At 42.3% G+C, this 17,914-nt stretch overlaps 1 protein-coding gene across 3 annotated transcripts in view; it reads left to right on the top strand.

The window, feature by feature from the left end:
• Tnik (TRAF2 and NCK interacting kinase) overlaps nucleotides 1-17,914 on the top strand; it is a 412,408-nt gene that overhangs the window by 260,038 nt on the left and 134,456 nt on the right. For all 3 annotated transcript variants that reach the window (XM_052180712.1, XM_052180713.1, XM_052180711.1), the window contains exon 4: nucleotides 2,019-2,144. In XM_052180712.1, the coding sequence (XP_052036672.1) occupies nucleotides 2,019-2,144 (126 nt within the window). The remainder of the gene's footprint in view (nucleotides 1-2,018; nucleotides 2,145-17,914) is intronic.

Below are 17,914 nucleotides of genomic sequence, written 5' to 3'. Positions count from 1 at the left end.
TAAATGACATGCTCACTTACAAGGCTATAGAAGGTTATGTTGGAACTACATACCCATGACCCATGAGGCCTGGAACTGTGTTTGGAAACAATGTAACTTAAACTTAAAATTTCAAGTGACTGGCGCTCTTGCATGGTGAACCTTGTTATCTATGACTTTGTTGTCAGAGTTGGGAAGACTAGCCACTGTGTTTATTTTGTATCCAAATTCGTAACCTTCATATACCTTCCTTAGATAGCACAGAAAGTTTGACTCTAATAACTGCAGTTCATTGGTGTTCTAAAAATCCAGGTTCCAAAACAGGTAAGTTGCTGTTGTGAGATCTATCAGCTGGAGAAGGGGGTGCACTCCAAAGCTAGTGTACACCCACCCCAGCTCCTCATCTCACTGCTCTGACCACAGACTCAGTCCTTACCCTTTCTTTATGGCCATGATTGGTTCAGTTTACCTTTACACAGTGATACTGACCTCCTTGGTACCTCCATTCTACTTATTTGAGATTAGTTATAGACTGGATGCAACTGTGTTGGCACAGAAGTTAAAATGGCTTAACTTCTCTTAATGACATGGTCAGCCATCTTCTGGCACATCTATCTCCCATGTTCCTGTTGAGGATTCAGGAGGCAGGCAGCAGATACTTGTAGAACCTGCCTGGCTTCCGAGTTCTGCCTACAGTGAGACTGTCAGGTACAGCAGGAAAATGATCTATACCTCTCATTACCTGCATAATTCCCCTTTTAATGGAAACAGCCACCAGTACCCCCAGGATGGTTCTTCATCTTTCAAATGAAACTTCCCAAATAATGACACTCATATCCCACACAGAGAATGAAAAAAGCTGTGTGTATCATCGTTCAGTTGGAACTGATGTCTGAAGCAGAAGAGAGTTACAGCTCTGGAGCAGACACTCAAGTACAATGACAGCACCATTTTACACATGCACACACACATACACACACACACATGCATGCATACCTCATATGTGTGAAGGTTTATTGGTAGAAAGGGCATGATTTAGAGATGGGGACCTTACCTGAGGGACTCAAAGAAGACATCTATACTTGGGGAGTATAAATAAAATCTCATTTGTATTAATACATAAAAGTTATGTCGAAGGAAAAAGACAGCACACAGGGGAGGTTCTGGAAGGACACTGTAATATCATACATGTAGGCCATGTGATGGAAGGCTAAAGGTGCAGAAACACATGTCATGGCTGCTTGATTTTTGATAACATAACATCTTGTACTCAGTGATAGTCCTTGCTCACCACTCTGTCTCCTTTGTCCTGGATCAGAAAACACTATTTGGCAGTCCAACTGAAGGACACTTGAGTAAGGCCAGACCATCCGACTGGAGTCCACACGTACAAGGTCAGATGGTGGCAAGCCCTCAGATGCCCTCCAGTACCGAGTCCGTAGACTCTTAACTGGAAACTGAATGAAGGCTGTGAGTCAGGAAACTTAGTCTGTGGAGTCTTTTCATGTCTACAGTATGTTTCCCCTCTGCTTTCATGTTGAGCTTCCCGAAGGTGATGGGGACTCCTGCTCTGTGAACTACTTCAGATCTAGAGAACTTGCCTTGCTCCCTCTCCCGTCTGACTTTCATTGGCTTCCTTCAAGGCACTTCGATAAAAGGACACTTCAAAGAAACCAATCCTAGTAAAATGTAAATCAGAGGCCATGTGTTTTCCTTTCTTTGTCCTCAGTCTTCCCCAGGTGATGAGATGAACAGTGTATACACAAGGAAAAGCTTTCCTGAAGCTGACTGTAGGTCTTATCAGATAGCAACCATGAGAAGGGACGGACTTTCTTATGTCCCTCCAGGAAATGATAGGCTTTTCTTTTAGCTAGACCAAAAGAAGACCTTCTCTGCTACTATTGTTTAACCAGTGTAAAGATCCTCTTTAATCAACTAAAGAAAAGACTGATAATAGCTTATTAGAATAGATAGTATTGAAGAATAGAATTCTCCCTATAACTCCGTGATCATGCCCTCTGTTTACCGTTCTCACACAGGACGAAGAGGAAGAAATCAAACAAGAAATTAACATGTTGAAGAAATATTCTCATCACAGGAACATTGCTACATACTACGGTGCTTTTATCAAAAAGAACCCTCCCGGCATGGATGACCAACTATGGGTATGTGACACTATCGGCATTTGGAGGGGGTCTCTGTCAGTCCCATTTCTTACATGATGGAACTGAGGTTTGCAGGGAGGATAACCAACTATCCCAAGCTCTGTGTGGTATCCAGGAACAGGGCTCTAACCTCACTCTGACTGATTACATATTACCACGTGTAGATGACTGCAGTCATACACTCTGCCTGCTGATGTATTACAACATGTAGATGACTACAGTCATAGTTTCAAGTCTGTGGATGAAATACCTAACACACTGTCTGATTCCACTGTAGGACCTCAGCAAAGGTACTTTGCTTTTCCTGAACACCTTACCCAGGAGCTTTGTGCTCCTGCCTGTTCCCACCAATGGTGATTGACAGCCACCACCTCACTGTCTGCTGTGGTCCATGCAGATTGCCTTTCTTTGCCTTTGTAAAGGCAAAGTTCTGACACTAGAACTTTCCATCCTTAGTTCTCCAGTGGCGACAGAACCATCTTGGTTCAATGACATTAAAAGGGATTTGTCCCCTTTGCCAATGTTATGAATCAGCTTCAAGTGTAGCCCAGATAGTGGAAGGTGGACCACTTGATCTGTTTCTCTTTTTCTCTTAAATCTTTGTTCCTCTCATGTGGTACTGTTGGATTCATAACTCTGAAGAGTAATGCCTTGCTTATCTTCCGGGGACCCGGGTATGTATCTAACACACAGAACTCCTTAAATGGGTGTCTCCTAAATGCCAAGGACTGTGGAACACTGTGCAGTTTCGGTGATGCATGGACATTTCTCTGGGTTCAGTCTTGGATGAAAGCTATTGTGCTGATGAACATGACATTTGAAGTCCAACCAAGATGAAGGGGATGAGGAAGCATCCAGTGTATTCTCATGCTGACCAGAAAAGATGTGATGATGTCAGTTTAAACATTAACAAGAGTTCATTCCATATGATCCTGAATATTCAGCCTTCAGAGCTGAAAAGAAATGTTCCCTTAGGACACATCTCCAAATGTAACATAAATGTACACTATAGGGCAAATAAGGCTTGATGGAAGTGGTTTAATATGTTGTGTGGTGTCTGAAAGCATTGCATTTAATGTTAACAGTAGTCTCTCGAATACAACAATGTGCACGTGAAAGTTAGAAAATGAAGGAAGGGAGGAGAATGAGTGTGAGTGTGGTTGGAGGAGACACACCAGGGTGATGCACTGCAAAATTAAACCTTGGAGACTTGATTATGTAACTCCTAAAGAGTAATCGCAGAAATACAATAGAGGTGTAAGTCGCTAATTTAGGAAGAATGGTTGTTTCATGCACATTGGGCAGGGTATGAAAGCATTCAGACATGATGGGTTTGTACAAGTCAGTGGCGACAAGGAGGAAACTACCAATAGAGAAGGTAGGTGAAGGTAAAGACAGCAGTTACAATAACAATCAGGTATCAATGAACAGGTTGTTTTGATTTGTTTGTTTATTTATTTTAATTTATTTACTTTATATCAAGATCACTGCCCCTTCCCTGTCACTCCCTCCCACAATCCTACTCAGGCTGGCCTTGAACTCCCAGAGATCTACCTGCCTCTGCCTCCTAAGTATTGGAATCAAAGGTGTGTACCACCATGCCCTGCTTTTTTTAATTTTATTCTAAACTTTATTATTTAAAAAGTAGAAAACAAAGCAAAAATTTCAACATCCAAATTAATCAGACCCCAAACCTCTACAACTCACTGTTCAGAGTAGCCATTGGTGATGAAGATAAGGAGCTTCACATTGGATTTTAGGCTTTCTCTATTGAATATAATTTTATGTGCATATCCATCATGAAAATAAAAAACTCCATGATAGAGTGAGAGCTGGACAAACAATAGGCTTTACGACCTCTTTCATGACTTGTCCTTCACGAGCACACTGTCCTTCCTCATCCTGTAACAGTGAGCTCTTTACTCTTGCTCTGTTTTTTTACATAGTCACCATACTCCTGTGGCGTTGGTTTACCTATATACATGTTATTGCCGAGGCTCCATATTTGAAGGACAGCACTCAGGATTTTTGTTTCTGAGATTAGATAATCCCATTCAATGTAATTCATTCTAAGCCCACCCATTATTTGAGGCACGCCCATGTTCCTCTCCCACTTAGAGCTTATACACCTTTTCTGCTGTCCCTTTTGCTGCTTCTCCAGGGACTGTCCCAGCTCTTCACAGTGACAGACAGGACAGGCATTGTGCCTTTTGTTTCTTTGTTTCTCTTCAGCTCCTGGGCAATATGAACTGGAGAAAAAACATCTATGTGTGAGTGGGAACAGCATCACTGGTACAAGCCTGGTTGCCGGGGTGATTTCTGAGTGTGGCTTCCTGAGGGCCTCAAAGCTCAGTGAACTATAAAGAGGTAACATGCACCAGGATGCTTTTGTGTCCCAAAGATTTCCAGCATTGTCTGGAGTCCAGCATTTCAGTGTTGTTCTGTATTGCTGTGATCTGTATCCGATGGCTATAGAGAATCACTCTGCTCTTATTCCAGTTCATTGTCAGACTCTGGGGGGGGGGGATCTCTGATTGCCCTTGCAGTTTTTGCCATCCCCAAAAGTATCATTATCCCTCTCACATCCCATGTGCTTGAAATGGAACCCACTGCCTTGTGCAGGATGGGCAAGTTCTGTTATGATTCCCTCTGTCAGTTGTATTGAGGTGTAACTGGCAAATTTAGATAGTATAGATGAGGATATGGAGAACAGAATGCTTGCCCCTGCTGATGGGGTTGTCAGTCAGTGTAGCCATTGTGGAAGACCCTATGAAGGGCATCATCTAATAGTTCAGTCTGTGCATAGCTGAACACAATGAAATCAGTGTGTCCAAGACACATCTGCACACACTTGTACCTTCACGTGAGTGTTATTCTCAGTGCAGAAGGAGGGATGACAATTTCATGAAATCTGTGGTCAGGGCTGTAGTACCAACTAAGCTTAAACATGTATTAGCCATCACGGTAAGCTAACCCCTTTCTTGACTTTAGTAATGGAAGAAGTAATGACTTGTGTCTGCTGGTTTTGGAATCCCCATTATTCTGAGCACCCCTCTAGCAGTCTTCTGACAGCATCTCTGTCGCTGAGGATAATGTCAGACCAGGAAAGCTGTCCTGAGGAAAGAACATAATTTATTCTTATAATTGTACTTTTATGGTACTCTTGATGATGATTGTGGATGGGGGAAGTCCTTGCCAGCTGCCTGCAACAGTGGCTGAGCTAGTATGGACCACACTGGATACATTACCCTGCTGGCCTGGGTGTGAGAGACCTGGCAGGCGGACCAACTCAGCTACTACCCAGGACCAATTCCAGGGCTTCGAGTTGTCCCATCCCAACATCTATCTCATCGATGAACTGCTGATCCAAAGCTATAGGGTCTCCATGACACAGGATAACAACAGGATATCCAAGGAGTCCTGACGAAGATCCAGTATTGATAGTGTGGCAGATGCCACTGGCCTCAAAACAGACCAATGACTCATTGCAATGAACATTGATAAGTAAAAATGCAAAAACAAAGGCTAAATTATGTGACACACTACAGTTTCCATGACAAGATTTTTCGATTTTATAGTATTTAATTTTACTGGGGAAAGTTGTAAAGACAGAGGGTGGATTCAAAGTGATGGGAAGATGAGTGGGATTGGGTGCATATTGTGAAATTCAAAAGAATCAATAAAAAAATTTAAAAAAGAACAATGTTTTACAACACCACCTCTTTACCAGTACACCAAGATCTGTTAGTATAACATGATATTATGACAATGTTAACACTGACATATTGTTTAATTGTATTTATAGCCATTTTATATATTAAAGATTATTATCTCCACTGTACAGAATAAGAAATTAGACTCAGAGAAATAAAGAGATTTGTTTGAGGTCCCAGAGCTTATCAGTAATAAAACTATTACTCCAGGGTATGTGATGTCAGAATCAGCTCAGTATCTTTCTCCTTTGGTCATGAAACGATGGCTCCAATATCAAACTTGATGTTCTGGATAGGGCTAGAGCTTTAGGTATAAATAAACTTGTTTTTGAAAGTTAGATATGATAGTACTGGACAGCAGAGGCAGGGGGATTTCTGTGAATTCCAGGCTAGTCAGAGTTACATAATGAGGCCTTATCTCAAAATAATAAATAAGATTTTGGCTTTATATTTGCTCTCCACCCCTCAGTTTCTTGTATATTCAAAAAGAAGAGTGAAACCTCTCAGCTCTTAATAAGGCTGCTATGAAGCATAAGAAATACATTTGTGGAAAGCCCCGTTAAGCCTTTTGGGAATGTCTTCTCAAATAATTGCAAAGGTCAAAGATAGTTGATTCTTCAGACTACTGGCATATTTGCAAGGATCATGTTAGTATAAAAATGTGTTTTACAGACACATAGCCTACACAGCCAAGAGCAGCACTTCCTAATATGCATTATCCGAGTTCAGCCTGATTGCATGAAATATTCCTCCGATACTCCTTTAGCCAAGGCTGGAGTTTGGAGGTCTCCAATACATGTCTCACCAGGGGACACATATGTAGTGGCAGGCTTCTGATTGAATTGTAATCTGTGTGGATTCTATCAGGCCTATTGTAGAGATAAACTCTTGTTCGGTATCTGCTCCGTAGAAACACAACCACTTCTGATAATGGCGAAGTAATTCTCCTTTATCAACTACTCAGGTCCTAGTCCGGAAATCAAAAAAAGGGAGCTCTTTCAATAAAGATTCTGATCTCTGGGAAACAGCGCCACTCCGCCACTCGGCAACACCAGCTCATCTCTACCGCATCCCAGGGCTGCCAGGCTCTCTGGGTTTGCTATAAAACCTACTCAGATACCAGAGGGAGGGAAAGGTCCCGTCTATGAAATGGACTAATTTCTCCACAATAACAGCATGACTTCACACATATTTTCCTGTCCTGTTGATACTGTTGCAACATACACCGATCTAGAAATCTCACAAGAGGACATAGTGTCTAATTAACTCCTGAAATGTAGAGCAGTCTAGTATGATGAGAGAAGATTGGGCCGAAGCAGCAAGTTAGCCTCTCATTAGATTGTAGTGATGTCGATCGGTGGATGAAGAGTCCAGAGGCTGTGCTGGGAAGCGCGAGAGATGGCTTATTGGGAAAGACTGCTTTCTGCACAACGTGAGGAGCTGAGTTCAGATCACAGTACTAAGATGAAAAGCCAGGTGTGTCTGAGTGCTTGCCTATAACCTCAGGGCTGTGGGAGGGGCAATGGGAGGACTTTGAGGGTTGCTGTTTGTCATGCTAGATAAGGTTCTAGAGAGACTGCCACAGGTGGAAAGTGATAGGGCCGAATTCCTCCAGCAGCACACCTGATCTCCTGCACATGTGTGCATATGTAGCATGTGCACACCTGCAAGTGGTGTTGAGTACATTTGAGCATCTTTCTGAAAGTCAGAAACAACCTGGTCTGATTATCCATGGATCTGGGTTCTAGCCACAAGAGAGGCAGTCTCTCTAACACTGAGTTTCTATTTTATAAACTGTTAATTGGACCAGGGCTCCATGTTTGCCAGCTGACAACCTGGAGAATCAATATACTTAGCTTGGTCTCCATAAGGTAGTGATGTTTTAATTAAGTCAATATTAGAAAAATTGGATAGGTTCTTATAGAAGTCTAGAGTCCTTCAAAAGTTTTGAAAATATATCAAATGATCTAGAAATACTGGCCTTGAAATCCCGCATAGCAGCAACATGTGGAACCAGTGTGCTAGCTGTCTAAATGTGCCAGATGCCCAGATGTTCCATCTGCCCAAGAAGTCAATGGTGTCGGTTCAGCCGGCACCACAGCTCCTGGTTCTTATGCTCTTTACATGCAGTTAACTCCATGCCTTGAATTACTTATCCAGCTCCTGTGCGAGATCACTATAGAATAAGATGCTGAGATGATTGAATGCAGGATGTCATTGAACTGCCTTTACTCAGGTTGGTCACAACACCTCAGCCTAAATGGGTCATCGGTTTCCATTTCTATTGCTCCAACATGATAGCAGAATCCATGCCCAAATTCAATGTGAATTGTTTCAATATTTCAGTATAGGTCCTAATATAGTATATCAGCATCATATCCTTACCCCCACAGGACTCGGGGACACTACAGAAGAGGGGGTGGGAATTGGGGTTCTAGATGCTGCACAGCTGTCATACTCAAGAACTCATACCAACTGAGATTACTCACACAAGACAAATCGAATCACAACTCCAGTGTGGAGGACACACAGGCTCACAAACCCCAGCCCTAGCTCAGCACCTTTGTGGTTGAGGGTCTCTTGGGTAGGTAGAGTCAGTTTGCTTAAGGCAAATGGCCCCAGGTAGGATGCCCGTGTTCATGTGTCTATAGATATCTCTGATGGATCTCAAGCTATGAAAACTGGGCATGCGATTAGGAAGGGAACGGCAAGGAGGGGACATGGAAGGGGAGAGAGGTTGGGGTGGATATGGTCACAATATATTTTAGGCATGTATGGAATTCTTAAACAATGAACTAAAATAGCAGCTTTCAGTGTGAGATGCTGAGGAACTTGTTCACAAATGGTCAGCCACCAGGAACTGAGTCTTTGCAATCAGGCATTAAAATTCCTGAGTTCTGGGTATCAAAAATGAGCCTTCCCTCTTTAAAAGGAAACTCATTGCAACCACTGGTGGTCGCTTTTATGAGCAGAGAACTTCTTTTATAGACATACACTAAGTTACTGCTCTAGGGAAAAAAATGAATCTCATTACTTGAGAGGAAAACTCTCAAAAGATGGGACTTTGTAAATATGGGAGTCTAAAATGATAAGAATACTGTCTCTGAGGAGAGGCTGCTGCCTTGCCCTGAGTGCAGTGTTTATGAACTGGAGTTGGGGGGTGGGGCCGATGACAAGATGGAAACCCAATTTCTTTTTGTAATCCCAAGAAATTTCATTTAAATTGTTTAAACTGCTTTTCACCTTAACAAAAGAAAGGCTTTGTCTATATTCAAAGCTGACTGTGCAGCTTCTGGCTGCCATTTTAGATTAACGTTGACCTAATGCACCTGTCCACACCCTGCTTCTCAGGACCTGCAGCCTTCAAGGTATTCCACTGTGAATACGTGAAGTCTTTGATTTTTTGTTTTGTTTTGTTTTGTTTTGTTTTGTTTTGTGTTTTTCTATTTGGGGTGAGGGCACTGAGTTTGAATGAGTTTGTTTCCATCTACACCTAACAATTGGTGCAGAAACCAGAGGACGACCTTAGCTATCTTCCTCCGTCAGTTTTCACATTATTATTTTAAAGACAAAGTCTCTTCTCCAAACTCAGTGCTCCTTTTGCCTGGGCTGCCTGACTTGTGGTCACCCATGATCCACCTATAACTGTGACCCAGTGTTTCGGATATATGTAGTCACATGCAGCCTAGAGTTCACATGGGTGTTAGGTATTTGAAGTTATATCCTCTTGCTTGTTTGGCAAGTCTTGTTGTTACCTAGTGAGACATTTTCCAAACCTAACTTTGCCTACTTTTAACCTATCCAAAACCTTACTCACAATTCCTAATTTTTCTGAGTTTAACATTTTTGAGATGCAGAATTACATATCATCATCATCATCATTATTTGTGTGTGTGTGTGTGTGTGTATGTGTGTGTACATTTGTGTGCAGATATATGATTGTGTGTGTATAAAAGTCTATATATTTGTAGTGGGGTATAAGAGAAGGCCAGAGGATAACTACAAGTATTACTCCACAAGACCCATCCAACTTCATTTTTGAGACAAGTCCTCCTATTGACCTAAAGTTTGCTCATTAATCTAGGCTGGCTGGCCAGCAAGTCCCAGGGATCTGCCTGTCTTCATTTTCCCAGCATCCCTTGCCTGTGCATTGTGTGGGTCCTGGGATCTGGTTCCCATGCTTGTGGGACAAGCTCTCCGCTGGCCCTCCTGTTGCCCAGCCTACATTTCTTCTATCTTTTAGGTTAATTCCTTTGCTGGGATGTTTGGAGCTCATATGTAGGTGATGAGTCACTCTGACGAAGGGAATTACCCGGGAGTTCTCACATGGCTGCTTGTGAAATGTGTGCTGTCACACTGGCTCTGCTTGGACGGGATGACTGATAGCCCCTGGTCTCGGCCTGTAGGCAGGCTTTGCTTGCTAAAAATACCGGTTGGCTCAGATTATTCAAAATGCCTTTGTTCTTAGCAGAGCAAAAGCCTGCCCGCAAGCCTTATCGGCAGCGTTTGGGGCACTTGGCAGCGCTTTGATCTTTGCATAACTTATACTTTGTTTGAGAATTCTCAAGTCTAAAAATAATTTTTTTCCTTTTTAAACCTCAATACAAGCTCATTTAGAGTTGAATATGCAAGGCTGTTGAGGTTGGTCTTGTGTTTCTGTATGAAGGCATTTCCTATTGTGAGATTTAAAGGACCCCTGGCAGATGAAGCAGGTTTTTCTTACAAAGCTGCTGAATTTTGAGTTTGGTTCACACCTTCATAAATCATGCAGATGGGATCTGTGGCTATTCCCAACCACATAGGATAAAAATACCAAGTTCCTCCCTGAGGTTTCTAAGCCTCCAAGGTCACTAGGCTGATTCATTACAGGGCTGGGAGTTCTTGGAAGTTACTTCTAACCTTTTTCTTATTCTCTTCAGAGGCTTGGTCTACCTTAGGGAGAACTCTACCCCTTGACCATGTTCCCTTCTACCTTGACCCTCTCTTGCTCATTAAAGAGAAAGGATCCATTCATTGTCACTTATTCTTATGGGTAGGTGACTGGTGTCATCTGAGAGGGAAGGGTTCATGTCCAGGCATTCTGCCTTAGGGCCTACAACATTAAAATGCCATCTTGAGACCTTGTTTCTTGTTATAGGAACTTAAAAAGCTGATTAACTAGCAAGAGTCTGAATCATTTAGGGATCTGGGAAATCATCTCAGAATTGTCCTTCAGAATCCACTCAGAAGTCACTGAGTTGTAAAGTGGGGTGACTGTACTTGATGATTCTCTACCAAGACTTGTGCTCTGTGCCTTGTGAAGACTGAAGTCAGCACTGATTCTATGCCTCTGTCATGTTTAGGATAGGTGGAGAATAAAGCACAGTACTGGGGAAATTCATTCATGTGTGTGTGTGTGTGTGTGTGTGTGTGTGTGTGTTTACATATGTGCATGCCTGTGTGCACATGTGTACATATGTATGCATGTGTATATATGCATGAACATATGCATTTGGATATATGCCTGTGTATGTGTGCATGACAGAGAAGAGAGAGGAGAGAGAGAGACTGGAACTAGGACACTAGAGCTTCCCATAAACTCTACCACTGAGTAATATCTCTATCTCAACACTGCGAATAGATAAAATTATGTTTTTTAGTAATATAAGATAACTGGCAGAAATCTATAGCAATTGATCATGCGAATAGTGAAATATGTCAGGACTCAGTTCTTAGGAAACAACCATTTTTACTTAGACAGACATAGTTATCCAAGTAGTCCAAGCATTTTTTTCTATAATCTATTCACATTATACCATGCTCCTTTTAGAATCCATCCTTCAGGCTGCCAGCCAGTCCCAGTCTGCCGAAGCACACTTCTCACCACATTCAATTTGGCCTCCTTTCGTTCTTCCCAAGTGGTATGAATAGTTTCTAACCCAGTTGCTCAGATGATACTGATGAGGTTTAAATCTCAGATTTCTTTCGGTATCCTGCCCAACACTTCCATTCCTCCCTCCATCTATAGACCATCACTCTGTCTGGAGGGTAGACTGTCTCGTTGTTTTATGGTACAAACGAGCAAAATGACTTGTCACTGTTTCGTCAGAGGCTCTAGAATCATCTATGGCCATTGCCTTTCAAGCTTCTTCTGCCCTGTGTCATTACCATGCAAGTGAAATAGACCTCTAGGACAGACTGAGCATGCTGAGAGGCAGTAAGCAATATGCATCTGAGGGGTTTTGGTTACTGACAGCTCTCCATTTATTAGTGAAAAGAATGCTCACATCAGATCTATATGTCTATGTTTTATGTATATGCATGTTATTTTTTTCAGTGTACCTGCATATGTATGTGTTAGCACATGAAGGCTGGAAGTTTCCTCAGGATCTATCCGTGTGTGTGTGTGTGTGTGTGTGTGTGTGTGTGTGTAAAAGTATAAAAGTTGGGGCATCTCTTATTCTAACCAATTAGGATGCCAGTTATGTTAGAATACTGGCCTGGCAAGCTCTGGAGATCTTCCTGTCTCTGCCTGCTCTGCACTGCTCTGACAAGTGCAGGTAGCACACTCAGGTTTATCTGGGTGTTGTGTGTGGAACTCAGGTCCTCATATTTGCATGACAAACACTTCAAACCCCAAGCCATCTTCCTGGTCCCCGAGGCATAACATTTTGTCAGAGTGGAGATGGGATGGTCCTGGTGAGGGAATGTGTCTGTGGTGGGTATCATTTATTGTCAACTTGACGGGATCTTGTAGAGAGAATATCTTATGTCTGTGTGGATATGGCCCCTGCCATAAAATATGATGGCCTATAGCTTAGGCAAGAAATAGGAGGCGGGACATCAGGAGGTAGAAAGGATTCTGGGATACCGCCAAGTGGGAGATTTGCCCTAGAAGATGTGAGGACAGGACAGATGCGCGTAGTACCTGAGCTCATGTAACCAGCCACATGGCAAATGGAGACTAGAATAAATGGGTTATTTTAAGTTATGATCTAGTCAGCGAAAAGTCTAGCTGTCTGGCCAATAGACATCTTGAGACTCTTATTTCTGGGAGCATGGGACTAGGAGGAAACAAAAACCAGACCAAATATTTATAGGATCTAGAATGACCCAAGAGGAAATCCTCTGGCCAAGCCTGTGATGTATTATCTAGACTACGCTAGCCTCTGGCTATGTATGTGAAGGATTATCTTGATTACATCCATTGATATAAAAGACTTGTCCATTATGGTAATACCATTCCATGAGCTGGGGTCACAGAATGAACAAAAGGGAGGCATCTAGCTGAACACAAGGCCTTCATCTTCCTCTGCTTGCTGACTCTGGATTCAGTGTAATCAGTGGTTTCCATCTTCCCACACTTCCCCTTACTCACTGTGAGAGGCTATGGCTTTCATAACAGCTCATGTAACTAATGCAGTGTCTATGGTCACCAAGATACTAAGATGACACTTTTTAAGCCTTAATGACTATTCACTTTGAGTAAGGCCAAAACCATAAAAAAAAAAAAAAAAAAAAAAAACCTCAGTTCTCATAGCTGAACTGAGATAAGAGTCACTCAAAAGGTTTTTGTTTACCTTTTGCTTTGTTTGTAAACCAGCAGGCTGTTAAGTACCCAGCACAGTAAGTTCTATATAAGTGTTGGTGTGTTGTACTTGTTGCCCTAGTACAAACTTCTAGGAGTCTGTCTTTCCTGGGAGATATTAATGATCCATTGCATCCTCCTTGGGAGATGTGAAGTTCTTGATCTGCCTCACTCAGCCAGGTTTGGCATGTTGAGCCCTGTGTCTGTTTATTAATGAGACGGTGCTACTTGTGGGGAGGGAAGGTCCCTGCTGGGTGGTGGCAGTAATTATCAGTGTTGCCTTGTGGCTGCAGGAACCCATTGCTGGCAAGTTCTGGTTTCTTTCGGTTTCTTTCTCCCCTTCTTTGGGGCCCCATTACATAATTTAACAATCATTTTGTTCCTGAGCGAGATGAAAAGAATTGAGCGGCCCTCAGCTGCAGCTGAACAGAGAAACAGATTATAGAAATCACTGACATTAGCGCCTGCCTGGAGCTGGAGTGTTTCCTACTGCATATTTGAAAGTATTTTGTCCAATCTAATTTTGAAAGGCTGGAGTTGCTGGCTTCCACTGCTCTCTTTGGGGACGGCAATTATGGGGCCTAATAGGACTGAATAGTAGGACATTTTCTCCAAATGACACGAGAACTGTTGATGCATCCCTGGGAGGTCTTGACATTATGTCTTTTCCAAAATGTGATTGGGAGAAAGGACGTAGATATGTTTGGCTCTGGTGGGAAGATGCTTTTATCGTGTGTCCCAGGATGGTTTGGGTCCATCCTCTGGCACGGGCCAGAGCATGATTCTTTATACAATGTTGTTTCTGGGTAGACAAGAGTGGACAGTCATGTGGGAAGCGCTCACATACCCAGTCTAGTCCGGGCAGCCTCCCACCAGCGTCTAATCCTTGCCTCCCACACCGTCCTCTGCTTCCCGACTCAGGCATTAAGACAAATCAAATACAGCTTTTTTAAAATGCTGCTAAATTACATGTCGTATTAGATGGCTTCAGTCTTAGCTACTTCTAAAATAGTAATCGAGAGGCAACAGCAAATTCATTGCACTGTTCAAAGCACCCTCACCCCCTACCTCCAAAATGACTCAACCCTCATCCCCTGAGAACTGTGTATCCATCACTCACTCCTGCTCTACACGCCCCCTGGCCCAGAAGCCTCCAAGTCTTCTTTCCGTTGCTAGAACATCATCTAGTTTCTCTGTTTCCTGGGAATGGATTACCTCCATGGTTCCTTTTCTCTTCTCCTTTCTTTTAGCATCATATCCTCACAGTCCGTCCGTCCGTGTGCTGTCAGTCATCTATCCCCACTGCTGAGTAATATTCCATTGTGTGGTCATACCACAGTTTGTTTAATCTGCTTGTTTACCTGCAGATAAAATTGTGGTTCCCAATTTGTCTTCTGTAAGAACAGAACACTCCTATTATGGCTTTTGGGAAACATCAATTTTCAATACTTTTTGTTAAAGTCTCCAAGGAAAACAACTGAGTTTTATGTTGATTTCATTTTTAATTGGCTGAAGAATTCACAGTTCTACAGTTTCTGCATTGTGTTGTGTAGCCACTGGCCATGTATGAGGGCTCCAGTTGATCTACATTTTTTTTTAAATTGTACTCATCTTTTTCGGATGCTCTGAAACCTCATTGTGGCTTTGATTCGTATTTTCCTCATGACTAAGGACATCATCAGAATCGTTTAGTGCCATTACTGGCCTCTTTGTATATCTTCAGACTCTGAAGTTTAGAGAAATGTCTGTTCAAGTTCTTTGCTTGTTCTCACTCCATTTCATTGATTTATTTATTTACTTGGTTTTTTTTAAAGATTTATTTATTTTATGCATATGAGTACACTGTCACTGTCTTAAGACACACACCAGAAGAGGGCATCAGATGGTTGTGAGCCACCATGTGGTTGCCAGGAATTGGACTCAGGACCTCTAGAAGAGCAATCAGTGCTCTTAACCACTCAGCCCCTATTTACTTGTTTTGGAATTGTTTTTATTTATCTTTTTGAGATGTTTTCTCAGACTGGCCAGGAGCTCACCCCAGTCTTCTTGCCTCTTTTCCACGTGTACCACCACACCCAACTCCTAAGCTCATGCTTACAATGGAACATTTTGTTGTTGCCTCATAAATTCTGGATACCACACATATGTCAGATATAAATATTTTCAGTATGGAGCTGAAGAGATGGCTCAGAAGTTAGGAGCACCAGCTGCTCTTCCAGAGGACCCAGGTTCAATTCCCAGCACCGTACGTGGTTGCTCACTACCATCTGTAACTTCAGATGAGCTGGCTTCATCTGGCCTCCCTGGGCACTGCACACATGTGGAACACAGATATATTTGCTGTAAAAACAGAATAATAAAATAAAATTTAATATATCTTAACATACTTTATAAATCCATTTAGCTATCTTAAGAATGCACTTTACTGTACAGAAGTATTTCAGCATATAGGTCTTTAATATGAGGATTTTTAATAACCACAAAATCATCACATTTATAAAAACCAAATTGTATTTCCTTACTCTCTCTAAATACTTACATTTATATTTACATAAAAAGTTACAATTGTTTAAAAAGTTGACCATTGCTTTTTCTGCTTTAGGTCCCTTCTGTTTCTTTGGTTTGTAGTTGTTGGTTTTTTGACAAGGTCTCTCTGTGAAACCCTGAAACTCAGTATATAGACCAGGTTGGCTTTGAATTCACAGAGATTTACCAGCTTCTGCCTTCCAAGGTGCTGGGGTCAAAGGTGAGGACCAACATGCCTTACGAAACAAAGAAAAAAAACTTTAAATAACAGCTACTTTTTAAAATCAGTATTCACATAAAGCCTGTCCATTGCAATCTGTTGATGCATATTGAAATGCGTTTAAGTCTAAAGGCTTCTCCTCCGTCATCTTTTTCTTCCTCCTATGTAGTTTAGTTCTGAAGAAACTATTTTCCTAGATCTGTTGGTAGCATCCTTACTACACGTCGCTCCCTCCACTCTCCAGTTTCCTGCAAGAAGGGGGGCACTTGGCACTGGAGGTCGAAGCACAGTCACATTTGTGGGGTTTGGTGTTTGTTGTTTCAACACTGCTGCCTCATAGTGCTGCATTCTCCTCTCATGAGACAAATGGGTTTTATTTCTTACGATTCCGTGTTAACAGTCATGGATGAGTGACACCCAGGTCTGTTAGTTTGTTAAAAGCACAGAATGGTGACATTTCGTTCTCATCCTATTACATCTCTGTTTATCACACAGAAGACTTTATTGAATAGACATTTTACACATTCTATTATTTAAGCATCCAGTGTTAAAAAATTATATCAAAAAGCTACGAGAGGGCTGAAGGTAGCTCCATGGGTAAGAGGACTTGCTGGGCAAGCACAAGGACCAGAGTTCAGATCTCCAGCCCTCCTTGAGAAATGGAGACTTTGAGAGCAGAAGGGTAGGGGTACAGTTGGGTGCTGTCTTCTGGACATGAGATTGCTCTTGCAGTCATAAACACACAGCAGTCATGAATACCCACGGGGAGTCTGGAAGGAAAAGGGGAAAGGGAGATAGGTAGGAATGTGGGGGTAAGAGGGGGAACACTAGGGGGAGAGAGAAAGAGACAGAGAGAGAGAGAGAGAGAGCACTCTGGCATAAGTATCATCATAGTACAGTGTATACCAATGTTTAAATTACTTTGTAAAAAGTTTGGGCAGCTCTGCGAGGACCCAATTAATAAAAGAAAATAAATAATAAAGGAAAATAGTCAGGCACACCTATAACCCAAGTGCTGGGAAGGGAGACAGAGGGATCCTTGAGGCTTGATGTCCACCAGCCTAGCAGAAACCAGGGAGCTCCGGATTCACTGAGAGGCCCTGTCTCAAGGGAATAAGGCACGATCTGTAGAGGAAAGTACTTGTGTCCTCCTCCATCCGCCATCATGTGCTCCAGTGTGTGCTCAGTGCACACACACACACACACACACACACACACACATATGCTGGACAATGATAGGACTACTCATTGCTTTTCTTTTCACTTGACTTCATAATATCATTTACTTGCTTCTTTTCTTCTAATTGTGGCAGTTGTGCTCTTCCTGAGTGACATCATTATTGCATTTGGTGTCTCTAGGCAACGCCAATGCTTTGGTGTTGCGCATTAGACTAGTCATCCTATCTCTGACCACTACAAATATTTCAAGTTGCCCCCTGAATCCTTGATGTGGCTCCCCTGGTCTTTCATTGTGAGCTGCCTGACTATTACATCTAAAAGAATTTTAGGCCTCCCTGGTTGGAATGAAGTTTATTTTACACTTCCAAAATGTTCCTACAAGAAAGCCTTGACATACCCATGTGCTCTCTGGAAAAGAGAACAAGAGTTTCCTGTGGAAGGCAGCTTTGATCCAACTGTAAGCCAGAGATGGCACTGGAAAACTCACACAGGAAGTTCATTTCATGTTTTGTTTGTTATTTGCTTTTGGGTGAAGGTCTCGTGTAGCCCAAGCTGACCTCAAACA

The sequence above is a fragment of the Apodemus sylvaticus genome, chromosome 4 (assembly GCF_947179515.1).
Source record: "Apodemus sylvaticus chromosome 4, mApoSyl1.1, whole genome shotgun sequence".
NCBI lineage: Eukaryota > Metazoa > Chordata > Mammalia > Rodentia > Muridae > Apodemus > Apodemus sylvaticus.
The sequence above is the reverse complement of the archived record's forward strand: the minus strand, read 5'-3'. Positions and strand labels throughout refer to the sequence as shown.